The sequence below is a fragment of the Lepisosteus oculatus genome, chromosome 5 (assembly GCF_040954835.1).
Source record: "Lepisosteus oculatus isolate fLepOcu1 chromosome 5, fLepOcu1.hap2, whole genome shotgun sequence".
Lineage (NCBI taxonomy): Eukaryota > Metazoa > Chordata > Actinopteri > Semionotiformes > Lepisosteidae > Lepisosteus > Lepisosteus oculatus.
The window spans coordinates 5,856,875-5,872,616 of record NC_090700.1 but is presented as its reverse complement, the minus strand read 5'-3'; the positions used below and the strand labels follow the sequence as shown (position 1 = coordinate 5,872,616).

At 43.7% G+C, this 15,742-nt stretch overlaps 2 protein-coding genes across 3 annotated transcripts; both read left to right on the top strand.

The window, feature by feature from the left end:
- The first annotated feature begins 3,313 nt into the window (after positions 1 to 3,313).
- Positions 3,314 to 7,622, top strand: LOC138239177 (uncharacterized protein C3orf85-like). The gene is made up of 5 exons (XM_069189968.1): positions 3,314 to 3,561; positions 4,554 to 4,606; positions 5,017 to 5,156; positions 6,031 to 6,116; positions 7,267 to 7,622. Exons 2-5 carry the CDS (start codon positions 4,558 to 4,560, stop codon positions 7,340 to 7,342), a joined length of 351 nt encoding a protein of 116 aa, XP_069046069.1. The 5' UTR covers positions 3,314 to 3,561; positions 4,554 to 4,557; the 3' UTR covers positions 7,343 to 7,622.
- A 1,417-nt stretch (positions 7,623 to 9,039) lies between these two features.
- tagln3b (transgelin 3b) lies at positions 9,040 to 14,006 on the top strand. 2 transcript variants are annotated; one of them, XM_069189967.1, is made up of 5 exons: positions 9,040 to 9,176; positions 10,690 to 10,871; positions 12,632 to 12,806; positions 13,114 to 13,216; positions 13,769 to 14,006. In XM_069189967.1, exons 2-5 carry the CDS (start codon positions 10,692 to 10,694, stop codon positions 13,908 to 13,910), a joined length of 600 nt encoding a protein of 199 aa, XP_069046068.1. In that variant the 5' UTR covers positions 9,040 to 9,176; positions 10,690 to 10,691; the 3' UTR covers positions 13,911 to 14,006. The 2 variants fall into 2 exon arrangements, with proteins under 2 accessions (XP_069046068.1, XP_069046067.1); XM_069189966.1 differs by having other exon boundaries at positions 9,041 to 9,176; positions 10,669 to 10,871.
- The last annotated feature ends 1,736 nt before the right edge of the window (positions 14,007 to 15,742 follow it).

Here is a 15,742-nt window from a genome sequence, read left to right as displayed (position 1 = left end):
GCAGTAGCCACTTATGTGGTATCTCAATGTGATGCTTATCAAAGGAACTCAACTACAGTTCAGGTGCAGGTGCTACAGCTCAAAAGGCCTGCTCCTGAGAACCTTTCATGCAGTAGCAAATGTTTACAATTTACATTTGTAAAGGGAAACCTTGGCTCTTATAATCTGTTTTCCCAGTGGGTTGCTGTCACTGCCTCTGTGTCTACCAAACACTTGATGATGGAGATAAGCCCTCGGTGGGCACTGACCTACCGCTTGTATTATGATCAAGGGACAGGCTGTGGCTGGATTATTCGGGGTGAGATGGACTGAGATCACCCTCAGTCTGCTGGAACAGTGGAATGAAGGAACAGAACTCTAAAAGATCGACTAGACATCAGACTGAAGGAACGCCATGGAATGCGGGCTGGATCAAACAGAACTGTGTAATAGAGCCTGTTTGATATCATCACAAGCCAATCAACAAAACTTCCTGGAGGGATGAATTTGGCTAATGGATTGTTGAATTTGCTAATTCTCTATTGTAGTATTGTAGGTTGTTAATTGAAGTGGTGCATGGGGCTGGTGAACAGGTGCTGGACACTTGGAGACCTCCAGTAGAGGGAAGACACGACCTGATACCTGGCGAGTGGGTATGGTGAGGAAGATATACCCTGCCAGATGTTGCAACCCTGCTGGGAAGGACCATATCAAGTGCAACTGACTACCGACTCTGCCATCTGAGTGACAGGACGAGATCGCTGGATCTACGCATTGCGCCGACACCGAACCACTGCACCAGAGACTGAGTGAACATTAATTATTATATTGTAACTGTTTCTGTGTTTGTTGAGCTTCCTGAGGGGGGGCGACAGTGTACCTGTTAAGTGTAATGAGTTTTACTTTGATAAAATGGGGATATGGAATCAATACTTTATCAGTCAGCCACAAATAATAATCAGAGCTCATGTTGGGATTGTATTGCTATAGAAGATGCTCATGGGAGTAATCCCCTTTGATAGAGGTGATTATTTAGGTTTATTGGCATGGGTAAATAGCCCTGCTTTTAGTCTGAGTGTAACTCAGATATATTAAAATGGAAATAACTGTATGCTCCTCGCTATAATCACAGTTTTAGGCCATTCTCTATTAGGGTGATAGACAGCTGTTTAGGTAAGCAAAGACTAAACAGTACTTGTATTCTAGACAATTATTAGCAAATTAATGACTTAGCAAAGCACATCTTTGAAAAATATATATCACAATTATAATCCAGATGATTGGGGCATTGGTGCATGGCTACAGTCTGTGCTAGGAACCTGGAGAGGGTCTCTGGTTCAATACATATTTGTGTGTCTGGTATTATTCGTTATGATCATACTGTTAATATCCTGCTTGAAAAACATGTGGACTAAAGCTGCTGCTTCTGTGCTAATTGTACGCCCTGAAGGGATCATGAAGGTAAAAAAAAATGTAGAGAAAGGTTCTCCTATCTAGTGGCAGAACCTGATGGGTAGAACAATATAGTTTTAAGGGGAGTTACCCTTGGGAATGATTCCCATAGATGCACATTATTATTATGGTTTGTTTGTTTATAATAAGATGTTTTGGAGGAACGGACCAAAGAGAAATTTTACAACTTCAGCTAGAATTGTTCTGCAAAACGGCACAGCTGAGGCAGTGGAACAATGTGTAGATTTTTCTAAGAGTTATTACCCAGCTGTTGACCAATCTTGTAAAAAAAAAACCCTAAGAAAAATGCTGGGCTCCAGCCCACAGGGATTTACCTGTGCTGTAAGAACTAATGCGTGAATAAGGAGACTGGATTCTGGTGAAAGACAGGAAAAAGAGGTGGTGTTCGCTCAGGTGGAGGGGGCCGTGCCAGGTGCCCTGAATTCATGCTTCCCACTGTAAAAAGGTCACAAACGAACTGAGCAAAGAGCAGGAGTGATGTCTCCACAAGGATAGAAGGGGATCACCTGCTTGGGACTGATGTGCACAGCCTTTTTCCTTTTTATGTGGAAGCCTGTTACCACCCAGAAAGAGGAAGAATCTAAACGCGAAGCCTCTTTGTATACAAACTGGCTGAATGAAACTGATAATGAGGGGGATATGAGTAATTTGTGGTACAAATTTATAAATCATACTGTAAAGTTAAAGAAATTTAATGCATCTTGTTATGTATGTGCTTTAATGCCTCATTCTACAGCCTCACCCATTTCTCTCCTGGTTAGAATCACTGTTTGGGCCAGGGGGAATGTTTTTCTTTAAGTTACTAACACCGATTATAGTAGCTGTGATACTTGTATTTCTGTTTTTGTGTTGCTGTACAAAATATATTATTCCAATGCTTTGAAATATGGTAATTAATATGTTTGCGCATCAGTATGTTCTGATAAAAACGGAAGAATCTGAAGTATGGGAGCCTCCTGGGAGTCCATATGAAGAATCTAACTTTTAATCATTTTCAAGAATAAAAAGGAGGGAATTGTAGTGGAAATCTAATGAGTTAATTGATTCTTAAAAATGTAGAGAGCTTTGAAAAAAAAATATATTGGTGCTTTTAGATAATATTTCAAGGATACAACTGCTATGCTACAGTACGTGCAGAATTTTAGAAAACAGTTCGTCAACAAAGTACACTGTTTAGGTTAGTTTAGAAGACAATGTACCAAAATAATATATGCTGTCTGGGTCATTAGAATTAGCTGAAAGTAACTGATAAGCTTTGAATAACAAATCTAGTTTTCTTCTCTCGCTCTATGATGTAATCTGTTTTCTCTTAGAGAAAGGGGAAGTTTTAGAAGGGACCAAGTGCTGAACTTTTTTACAGCGCAACGTCTTATAAAAACCCTGTACTGCTTGTAACAAATTGAGTCTCTGGTTGCACTTGGCGAAGTGGCAGCAGGGCTCCCAATATTGCAATATTGAAATAAAGACCTTACTCAGGTGAGAACTCTGTCTTGTGGCTTCCTTGATAGTTATATTTCCATGACAGCAGGCTTAGTACTGCTTAATGAATGTTAATTCAGTTAATACAACAGGAAAGCTCAGGTGCTGAGCTAATTAATAAAAACTGTATAATTGTACGTTTCATATTGTTCTCTCTTTCCAGCATCAAAATAATTTTGCTGGAAAAGAAATTAAGTAATTTTTGTTTTAGCATAGACCTTTGTTTTCCAGACCTGAACACACTAATGCAATGTGTAAGAACTTTTTCATGGTTACAATGGTTATGAACGGATTTTTACACTGCTTTTTCTTACTACTGTAGGTTTCTGGAACCATTAAAAAACATTTTCTGTAATGTGTAAATATATCAGTCTTGCTTTTTTTTCCCCAGTAAGCTGGCACAAAAGCAAATGCACACACTGATGGTTTGTCCTGCAAAGCTCAGCAAAGTTAGAAAACGTTTTTTTTTGCTGGTGAAAGCCCTCTCTGTTTCACACGTTGCATCCTGCAGTAAACCTTAGTCTACTAGGATTCGTGAGTAGATAGTGTCGTTTAGGTAAGTGAATGGTTTCCAGAGAATCCTTACCAGTCAGGCAGAAACACGAGAGAGTGAGACCTCTTCAGCCGAAGGTAACCTGAAAATGATTTGTTTTGAGACGTTTTGTCTCTTGATTTACGCATTGTACTTTGTGATGTGTTCTGGTGTACAAATACAATGATGGAAAATCCAGCATAACCTTTTTAAACAGGAGTTTAAATATGGAGTTTTGATCGTTAGGGAAGCAGGGAAGACAAAATGAGCAGCATGACTGAATCTGGCTTTGGAACTGGGACTGTTGGCAGACAGCGTCTCTATTCATTTATTTTAACTTTTAGAGTTTTTAGCTTTGTATAAAACATGTCTTTTTCATTAATGAGGTTTTAAAGCGTAAAATCGGTATGTTCACTTCTATAACTAACATGTTCTGAAGCGAAGATAGTGTTGAGGTATTCTGCTGTATTGCAATCCCTGTGTTATTTAGGAAGCACACAGTAAATGACAAGCTTTTAAAGATGGCTTGTTAAAATCTGCTCCATTAACCACTGTGCGAGTTCTCTTAAAACTTAAAGCAATTCTTTTTTTCTGCATGTTTGATAGACAAAAGGCTGTAATCTTAAAATCTTTCCATAACCATAATGGACCTTGTCTGGAGTATTGGTAGGGCAAAGTACCGAAAAGGTAAAATCTGTTTTTCAGTCTTGAGTGTTGCTTATAAATACACCCCTCCTCCATTTAGGTGTGTTTAATGGAGTGCGGTCTGTTTTAGAACAGTGACTTCAAAGCCCGGGCAGCGGTTTTAATGGCAGTGAATGACCTTTCAGAGTGATGTGTTGGAAATGAACTGTAATCACTCAAGGGGCTGGAACTTCCAACACAGAGCTGTACGCTGACGTCTCGCTGTCCAAAGGGCAGGAGACATGAGATATGGGACAGAGTTTAAAAAAACTAACAAAGTGCCGAAACTGGTCAGACTCGGAGCACACCTTTACTGTGTTCCATCTGCGCCATTCAACATCTTTAGAGCCAGATTTATTAAGAAGAATTTTTTTATTAATAGAACAAGCACTTTCTTCCCTCTCAGGGCCATGTCTGTAATGAGGAGTCAGGTTTTGCTGGCAGCAGTCCTTCTGAGTGGTAAGACCTTTCTTCTTTCATGACTTGAATTTTTGTATTATGAAAGTTTGGGAATTCTGAGCAAGAGAGCTATGTTCCAGCAATGTATCAAAATCTAATGTTAAATGGTATGTCTGTATTTAAATTTCAGGATTCTGTTGTGTAAATGAAACTATCTCGCTATGACATTTCTATAAATCATTTTAATACAACATGTTCTGGAACACATTTAAAATAAATTAACTTCACCTTGACGACTTTACCAAATGAATCAATTCACCTGTATGTATCGCAACAAAAGACCAGCTTCAATGGTGGAAGCATGTTTAAATATTTCTCCATTTTCCGATTGCCAAGAATGTTCTCAATAAAAACAAACGTGTTTTCAGTGCATTCAATTGCTGGGTTTTTTTTGTCTTTTGGAAAAACAGGCGTCTCAGGTGCTCCGTTCATGAAAGAGGAAGATGCTAATCAATTCATCCGGCTCAAAAGACAAGCGCAGTATTCACACGATGGGTACTGGGACCCCAATCACTCACAGAATCAATGGGGATACACAGTCAGGGAACAGGTACAGCACAAAAGAAAACACTTCCTTTAACTAGCTATTTAATTGTTATCTGCATATACAAGGTGCAATCAGGCAAAAGAAAAGAGCCTTGCAGAAACTTATGCAGCAATATGCTAGATATTTTCTCATATTGGAATGAACATGCTGCTTTGGCTCTGTGCATTGTTTAAAGAATGATTGATGATCGATACAGTATGTGCTGCAGTTCCCACACACTTCAGATTAAATCCTGTCCTGCAGGCAGGTGCGATGCAGGTATTGCCAAAGATCTCAAACTCTCAGAATACTGCACCCCAGCCTACCTCCGAGCTGTCCCAGAGCCCCGCTCCAGCCTTCAGAGACTGTTCTGCTCTGCCCTTTCCTCCCATCTGAACTGACTGTGGCTGTCGCATGTTCCCCATGCTGACATGAAGACTAATTTGTCACTTCTGAGACATACAGGAGAAACGGAAATTATTTTGCACCTGTTCTTAGCTCTCTTGATTGTCAAAAATATTAAGAAACTGAAATAGTCAGTTGTGTTTTGTTTGTATGTTTAAAATGTGCCCACAGTCTAAAGCCGTACTGGTAGGCTTATTGGCTTCTGGGAAACTTGGCGCTGGTGTGAGTGTGTGTCTGCCCTGCGATGGACTGGTATCCTGTCCAGTCCAGGTTTATCCTACCTTGTGCCTGTTACTTTCCGGGATAGTCTCCAGCTTCCCCACGATCCTGTACTGGATAAAGAAAAATGTATACAATTCTGGGACATAGACATGGGTGGCATTATTGATAATGAATTAACCTTCAGGATGATGATCATTCTCCAACCCTAACCTAAAAATACTTGTCCTCTGGCATTTGAAAATGTCGCCTATATGTTTGTTTTGCATTGCAGGTGAATGAATACTGGACAACACTGCGGACTAACGCTCAATATTACATGGACATGGGCTCGCTGATGTTCGATCCGTCTGTTGCCATGTAAGTCCATGAGCACTGGGTTCTCCTTCCAGACTCAGTCTAGGGGGGGTTTGGTGATCAGCGCCACGGCCTCAGAGCTCCAGGGTTCTGGGCTCTGGTTTCCCTCCCAGCTCTCACAGACATGCTGGCGAATAAATTGCCCATTTCCATGAGAGCAGCAGGCCCCTTCCTCATTAATCCACCTGGTCCGGAGGAGCTCTGGCCCTCAGCATTGCTGGGATACGATGCAGTTGAAGACGAAGAGTACAGACACAATCCGTTTTAATAAAGGATACCTGGACATTTCAGACCTGTCTTTTGTTACCGTGTTGGATACAAATCAAAACAAGTCCTTCATCAGGGTTAAATATAAGATGTTGGCTAGGAGCACAGGGACACACTTGTCTTTGCTGTATGTTTCTAATGTCATCCTAGGATGTCCAACAAGTTTATTTCCCATAACCCCAGAGGAAGTTTAGAGTGAGGCTTTCTATTCACAGGAAACTCCTGACAGCACCCTTACAGCTTTTTTCCCTATTTTGCTTTCCAAAATGAAGTGAGAACCAATGTGACTGGGTTTCTACCAGTCATGCAGCCCACCAGTGGGTTTTGGTGGTAAGAAACACCAGGTTGCTGTAAATGGCACACGTGGACCAGTAGGGTGTGCTCTTCTTTGGTCCAAATTATGGATGAGATATTACATGGAGGTGCTGATTACTTGGCCGTGTTAAGTACGGGGTTAACCCCTGAGTCTTATCAGAATTGACACTCGGGCTTGCCCAATGCGGTCTTTCTAAATTTTCCCCTTAAATCAGCTGATGAAGTGATGTATCACCTCTACACTTGACGTGCTGTGTAGTGTGGCCGCACCTCAGTGGTAGAGGAAGTGGTTCCCCTCCTATATGTGAAGCATTCTGAGATCTTGTGGGATAAAAGGCCCTTTACAAATATGGGCAATTGTATAATTATGAGCTCAAAACCCTAATGCTTAAGTGGGTTCAAGGGTTCAGAGTCAATGTGCCAACTGTCCTGGGAACTGTTTTCCATGTTTACTTCTAAGCTTGGTGACAAAGTGCGTGGGGACGTAAGGCTGAAGGATGTGTCTAAAGAGTGAGATTATATTGCATTGTATTCTAAACACCCTGATGGGCCATGTGTTTCATCCCATCAGTGAAAATAACAAGGCGTATATGGACATGCTGAGGAGCGCTGGGGTCCACCTCCAGGGCCAGACAGGAAGGCGCTGAACAGGCCCTGCTCACCTGCACAGTGGACACGAGAAGGAACCTGAAGTCGCACACCACAGCACAGCCAGCCTGCTGGGTGGCAGGGGGCCAGACAGCATGCCCAGTGTCCTCCAGCACAGCCTCACCGCACTCTTGGGCTGGAATCCAGACACAGATCATTGGTGCTACGCTTGCAAATCAAGGACACGCATAGAAATAATAATATAATGTCTTGTAAGTGCTTGAAGCGGTTTTATTCTGTAGCTCTGCGGACATACAAAATTAAATCTGCATCAGAAAATGGCAGACTCTGCAATCCTCTTTTTCCGAATACCGATGAGTTTCGAACAGCATTTTCCGATCTTCAGAAAGTTCATGGCTTCTCATGTTATCAGTATCCCTCTTTGAGGCACTGAAAGAATATTAATAAGGAAGTACCATGATTTCTGCTGCATCGCGTTGCTTCAGATTGGAGCAGTGAGAGGAGCACTGAGTCAAGTCATTTAACTCACATCTTTTACATTATTCTGAAAAGGTCACTTGTTGGCCTATAACATCGGCGGTGATTGTGAAAGAGCACATGCACAGTCCCTGAGGGCCACAGGTCTGCTCTGGCTCCACTCTTAAGGCACAATTGAGCAGACTGTTTGCTTAATTAGGCCTGTTTACCACTTTCCAGAGGTTCTCGTGTACTGAGGGTTTAAACAGACCTAAAAAACCCGCTGCATTCTGGCCCTCGGGGACTGGAATTGCGCACTGATGTCCTGAACCGTTTCAGAAGTGTGCCCAACCTCAGCTGAATTCTATAGACTCTTCTTCAGGATCTCACAGCCCCTAAAGCAAACTGCTGGGCCACTCTCCTCAGATCCCGGGTTCCTCATTCCCGCTCCGAGACTAGGGGGGCCGAGCTGAGCCTCTTCAATACTCACAGAGCTGATCCGGCAATCAATGAAACCGTGCATTCCACACAGTCTTAAGAAACTGCCCTTGCTCCCGTCCTCGGAGAGCAGGGGGTTGAGACAAACCTGTCACAGAAGCACAGGGCACAAGACTAAGCTGCGCCCTGGAGGGAAACCAGCCCATGGCAGCTGCACGCACCAGAGGGTTTTCAGAGACACTGATTCATCAACAGCTGCCGCCAATGCATTAGCCAGCATGGTGGGGGTGTCTGGGAACATAACCCACAGGGGACACAGGGAGAACATGGGACCTCCACACAGAAGGGCAGCCCAGTCCAGGCTGCTAACAGTGCCAACATCCCGTCACCCACTGGCTCGCACATTTACATTTAGATGTGCCGAAAGAGCTTGGGTACAAATAGGAACATTCCACACCTGAAGCATGACAACAGCTATCATAATGTACCCCCCGCTGGGCAGGGCTTAAATCCCCGCAAACGACAGGTCAAAGACGCGGTTGCCGACATTTACTCTACTTGCATCGCACCCAAAGAACAAAAACCTTGTTTCTCTCTCTCTCTTCCCCAAAGTGTCCGTGTTATCGCATCTTTCGAAACTGTTCAATTCGAAATTCTAAGGATAGCTGTTGTTTGGCATTTTATGCGTTTTAATTTGCACACGGTCAGCCCCCTCTCCTCCCCCTGTCCCAGTCAGAAAGCCCAGCGGAGACCCGACCAGCTGGGACTAGTGTCGCGGGACCCTCCCCCCCCCCGCCCGCGCCCGCCAGCCTGGAGCTCGCAATGACGTCAGCTTCGCCCCGCCCACGGCACTCCCTGTTTATAGCCATGCCGCTGTCCAGCGTTTCAGCAACTCAAAGGACAAAACTCTTCGGACAGAGGAAGCCGCGGGTGTGGAAAGGTGATCATCGTATGAGCCCTCACATCCGCTGTTCTGCAGTGAGTACGAACATGCACTGTTAACATAAATAAGATGTTTTATTACAGACCACGTTTATTTTAATGATAGGATGCAACTTCAAGATGCTCCGAAAAAATCCTGATCTTCTTCGGACTTGGCTTCGGACGCGACTGTAGTTTTATAATTATTGTTATTAACGTCGCTTAATATAAAGCAAATGATGTCTTCCCTCAGTCGGCCGGCCCGGGGTCCTCAGACATCCTGAGCTTCACTTTTAAATGCGCCACAGTATTGGCACAGCGTTTCTGTCAGCAGTAAAATGCCCGTAGGAGACTGCTGCCTTGATACAGCATCGTCACTGCAGCGCAGATGACGAGGGACGAATCTTAGAGATTCCTCTTTTGATTTGTAAGAATCGTAACTTAAACTCTACATTTTTTCAAGGTAACGTGTAATTCGGTCTTGGGAAAGTGGCACACTGCTTCACTGTCTCTGACAGCACCGGAGCACTTAACATCTATTTCATTTTATAATGCAGAGCAACAGCCCTGTGCGAGTTGTCGGTTACGTTTCACTCGCGCAGTATCGGAAAATACAGAAACTATTCCCAGGGGGAATCTAAACAGAGGAAGAGCGCTCCTCCTCTATCACTTGTAGTACTGCCCGATTATCGGTTATAATTCCATATAGTGAAAAATATGTCGGAATACATTTTTCAGAGCATCTCTAAATTATGAAGTAAAGAAGAATCATTTCCAAACTAGGTATTTTTACATATTTCTGCCCGGTTTCATTCGTTCGGGTTAAATTGACAGGACCACACCCAGAGGAGAGCAGACTCGGGCCGGCTCTGGAGATGAGTGCAAAACAAAAATTTCCCTAGCAGAAAATTGCCTGAGCTCTTCCGCCAGGTCGGGTTGATTCACACCTGACAAGGAAGCAGCAGAGTGTGCAAAATTATTTTTATGCTTTCCTTATTTCGTGCACTCATATTTTCAAACAGAGCACAATCTGCTGCACTGTGCTAGCAGTGGTCCTTCTTGGAGACAAACGAATACATGCAAACCAGAATTGGAATAGTTCTAAAAAAAACTTCACAAAAGACACGGCTGTCACAAATTATTAGAGTAATTAAGTCTCTCAATGAGAGTGATTTAGAAACTTTGTCCAAACAAACCTCGTGAACGAAGAAGCATACTATAGAAATTGGATGCCATCAAAGACATGCTGGTGGGTTAATTGGCTTCAGTGCAAGTTCCCCCTGGTGTGTGTGTGTGTGTGTGTGTGTGTGTGTGTGTGTGTGTGTGTGTGTGTGTGTGTGTGTGTGTGTGTGTGTGTGTGTGTGTGTGTGTGTGTGTGTGTGTGTGTGTGTGTGTGTGTGTGTGTCCTGTGACGGACTGGCATCCAGTCCAGGGTGTGTCCTGCCTTGCACCTGTTGCTTGCTGGGATAGGCTCCAGCTCCCCCCGCGACCCTGATCAGGAAGCAGTGAGGAGATGGATAGATGGATGACAAGGGTGCTGTTAACACAGATAAATCACTGCGCGCTGCAGTCATGGCCAATCGAGGACCGAGCTACGGCCTGAGCCGCGAGGTGCAGGAGAAGATCGAGCAGAAGTACGACCCTGAGCTGGAGGCCAGGCTGGTGGACTGGATCATAGCGCAGTGCGGCGGGAACGTGGAGCGGCCCCAGCCCGGAAAATCCAGCTTCCAGATCTGGTTAATGGACGGGACAGTGAGTACGGGGCTGAAGGGGGGGTGGGGGATAGTGAAAGTCGTGTGGGTGACAGGGGTTCAGTCCTTGATAGTATGACAGCAGATCTTTCAAGACAAGCCATCAGACACCAAGTGAGCTTCATCTGGACTGAAAACAAGAATGTGCAGTTGCTTCCTACATTATTTTGCTTTGCATGCTAATGCATGATTATTCCCTTTTTGTTCCAAAGAACATTTGTCTGCTAGGTGAACCCTTTTGGTCATTATACATAAACCCACATTGACCAGTGTTAACTGCCTAATCTGTTTGAGTACAAGTCTGTCAGTGGTCACATATACCAGTTCCTTAAAGCCCCCAGGAGATTATGAGAGAGAAGTGAATAGCTGACTTGTGAGATTCAGTGCTTCCTGTTTGGATAAAAAAAGTAAGATGGAAACTCAGAGAGCTTTGTTATTAACAGAACTCATTAATAACAAAACTCATTCTGAACTCCTTCTACCCCACTCCTTCTCGTGGGGAGTGTTGAGATGAACACATGTATGAACACCTTTACAGGGGGATTCTGATGGAGAGGTGTTCAGTTGTAATCCCACAGATGGAAGCTGCAAAGTGTAAATCTAAGATGATACAGAGCAGGCACAGGCGGAGTCGATTAAATCACTTGCAGCAATTTCACAGAATTAGAATGTTTTCGGATTTAGAAGATGAACTCTACTGAAGAAGAGGCGTCTAACCCTGGTCCTGAACAGACCCCAATTCTGCAGGTATTGGAAGACAACATGAAATCATTAAAGACCTGTAACAATTTAAATGTGGCCATTAAAAAAGTGAATTAAGACATTTAGAGATCATTTGGAACAAAAATCACATTACCTTTCAGCCCTCAAGGAATGGGGCTCCTGAAATTGAACAAATTACTATCTTAATACATATTAAATAGTGTAATAAGTACAGTAATCTCTTGTTAAATGAGCATTAAATTTCCATTACTTCCCATTAATTCCATAATCTCTGATTGGTCCTTGACCTTAATACACAGCACACCGAACCCCAGTATGAAAACATTAAGATTCCTGGTTAATTATTCAAGCCACGTACTTAATGTCACGAGCCAGTGCATAAACAATAGGTAGGAGAATAATAACATTCCTGCTCATTTACGGTAGAGTAGTTAAACTGTTACTGTCGTTAGCAAATGTGTAAACATTAGGTACTATCCTGTAATATATGCACTTAATGCCCACAAGCCATTATCATTAAAAATTTAAAATGTGATAAAAATAGAAAGTAAATTCCTCACCTGGTTAGCATCTCGGCAATGCTTTGTGAGAGCCCATCTTGGAAGAGTGAAAGTATACAAAATGGAAAAAAAAAACAGGAATGACTACATCTCTTATAAAGAAAAAGTCATAAAAGTGGTAGCTCGTACAGCAAGGGATTTCTGTATTTCCTAATAACATCCCAATAACAATAACTGGCTTGGGGCTCGTTGTGAAGATACCTGCACTACAGGAAGATGCTTCCACTTCTGCACAGGACGCTGTTGTGCTTGGCAGTGTGTTGGATTAGTCCGTGCCGGAAAGCCCTTTGGAGGGTGACACTGGGGAACACGGGGCTGAGAGAGCTGATGCCTTACTGGCTGTGGCAGCTGGGCCAGAAGAGCCCCTGGGCCAGATGGGAGGGTGTTCGACAACGGTCTCTGGACAGCACAGCAGGACCTTTTCTATTCTGCTCTGTGAGCTTTTTTTTTATTTATTTTTTCTGTCCTCGCTCCCCAGGTGCTGTGCAGGCTGATAAACAGCCTCTACCCACGAGGCAAGGAGCCCATCAAGAAGATCCCGGAGACGCAGATGGCCTTCAAGCAGATGGAGAAGATCTCCCAGTTCCTGAAAGCTGCGGAGGCCTATGGTGTGATCACCACAGACATCTTCCAGACCGTGGACCTCTGGGAAGGTAGGATTCCTTCATTACACAGGGTGGTCCACTCAGAAACACAAGAACAGATAAAGAGCAGTGCTTATTTATTTCTGACTTGTGCTTGATACAAAATATAGCTTTAGGCGTATACCGTGAAATCATTGAAAATATTATCCTGTTCCATATAAAGTAAGATAAAATAGTGTATTTAATTCTATGACCTACTGTAGCAATCATAATGAAGACCATGAGGAATATGTTCCCCTACACTATCAGCAAAATGCAATAACAGAAACTCAGACATTGTGTTGGTTTCAGTGTCCTCTCTGTCTACCTCCCTCAGGCAAAGACATGGCTGCAGTACAGAGGACACTCATGGCTCTGGGCAGTGTGGCAGTAACTAAGGATGATGGGTATTATCGCGGAGATCACACCTGGTTTCACAGGTACTGCGTTATCAGATCTCATGGCACCACTGCAACACGAGCAATCCCACCTGTCCATTTCGTCCAGCTGGGTCTTTCAGAGCTAGGTGGCTTCCCGGATCTAAAACGCCACCACAGTTATAGCCCAATTCACAGCTATTAACCACGGCTTCCATTATTCCAAAAATTAGAAAGAGCACTGGGCCTAGTACTGACCCCTGTGGTACCCCAATTACATTGCCCCAGTTTGAGCTTTGACCTCCTTATCTCTACTCTCTGATTCCTCTGAGTCAGTTCTCGAGACGTAGTGGTTGTTTTTGTCGGGGTGGCCAGCCGACACAAATGAAACCTGTGTTTGCATGGCACTTCAACCGTGGGGAAACGATGAACTCTAGCTTGGCTGCCTTGTGCTGCAGTGACCCGCTGCATGATAGCCGGTGGCGTCGGGGCAGTGCTGAGCCCTGTTCTGCGCTTATCGAGCTTTTATAGCATTATAGGAGCAACCTCAGTGAGCCACGTGCCCCGCACAAGCGAGACGCTGACTCACAGCCCCCCTCCCCTGCTTCCCCACAGGAAGGCCCAGGGGAACCGCAGGGAGTTCTCCGAGGAGCAGCTGCGCCAGGGCCAGAGCCTGATTGGCTTGCAGATGGGCAGCAACCGCGGGGCGTCGCAGTCGGGCATGACGGGATACGGGATGCCGCGCCAAATCATGTGACCTGCCAGGCGTCGGTGTGGGGAGCTCGGAGCTCGGAGAGGCGGGGCGCGGGTCTGTGGCGGCAGAAATAAAAGCCGTGGAGCAGACCATCGGACATGACTTTAAAGCGACAAGCTTCGGGAGTGCATTTTACCCGGACCTGAGAAAGTATTCAATATTGTGCTGTGAACAAAAGGAAGTGTGCTATACAAAACAAATGTGCCACAAGATGAGTGTAGAACTCCTTATTTTAATTTATTTTCAGTGTTCTCTGTGTAGCTTCACGGTCTGTTTGTTCGGCGTTGGGATCTTCAACAATAAACAACCTTCCTGTGCTTTCAGAATATTGCCCTGGCAGAGGAATAGGGTCTCAAATAAATGTTGGATTCATTCTACGTCTGACACAAAGTCTGTTTTTACGTTGTTGAAAATATCCTCGGTTTCAGAATAAAAGGGTTTTTGTTCTTTGAGAAAAAATGTTTAAACCTGTTATTTACCTTTCCAGAGATAAATGCCACATGCAAGATACTTTTAAGATATAAACCTACAGACAGATTAATTAACTTTTTAACGTTGTCCTGGAACTATCAGTATTCCTTTTATTTTTACTTGTTTTTCTACTTGCAATACTATGAATGTAGGTACTTAAATATATAGGATAATAGTCACCTTCAATGTATATACATATTGAATATATAATATGTACATATGATATATATATATAATCAAATTGAGAAAGTTCGTAAGATTTCAGTTCAATCCTAAGAGGAAAACTTTTTATTTCAGGACAATATACTCACCCCTTAAGATTGCACCCTTACAATCCATGTTTTTTCCTGGTTTTTCCTATAAGGAATTACCAGTCAGTTTATGGTGTGGGCAGCATGCCAACTGGAAGAAGAAGGAGCTTTAAATTTGTGACCATGAACACTAGGAGCAGTTGTAGAATTCAGTGTACACAGATCATTGAGTTAAAATGCACGGGAAAACATCGGCTGTGGAGCCTTCTTTCTTCTCTTTTCAGCATGGAATAAACCTGTCACTTGTTCCTTTGCAATCTTATTTCTGTCTCACAACACCAGCAAGCCACAATACTCACAGCACTATCAGATGGAAATGTCCTCCAGATGATACACGTGTTTTATGCTGTATGAGAATATCATGTGTCGAGCTGATCTTCGGGGGGAGACAGATCACAGTACATTATTTATGAGGTGCGTCTGTGGGCAGAAAGAGCTCATCTGTTCCTTAAGAGCCCTTCTGACAGTCTAATAGAACCTCGCTCACCCCAGCAGTTACTTCTGTCTCGAGGGATCGCATGCTGGGCTTGCAGGTCAATACTGCCTGTTCACGTTCTCACGTTTTGCCTTTTCCTTCCTTCGTGTTCTTTCTCAATCGCGCCCAATTGGGCGATTCATCAGCATGACGTCTACATTTGCCCGTGGTTTGACTGTGGCCACCTGCCTGTCCTTTCCTTCCGCTCAGTAAAAGAAAAAGAGACGACGAGCTTAGATAAACTTACAAACGTAGGGAATGCGTGTGCGTTGTGTGACCGAAAAATGTATATTTTTAAAAGTTGATGTTTCGGATTCTCGTATATTGCGGTATTCGCAACCTGTGCTGCTACCTAGTGTATAACATTTTACATGATCTGTGTGCGCATGCTTTGTTGGGGGGGGAATTTAACAATGAATCGGAAACATCTGTGCCCAACGCTCCCTATGCCGAATAAGGGCGTATTGTCTCTCTTCTGTCGTGCGTGGAATCGATCTGCTCTAGTTCAGACGTCAGAACGAGAGATTGCTTAATCTCTGAACGGGTGAGCAGATCGATTTGATCATTTTGGAGGGAAT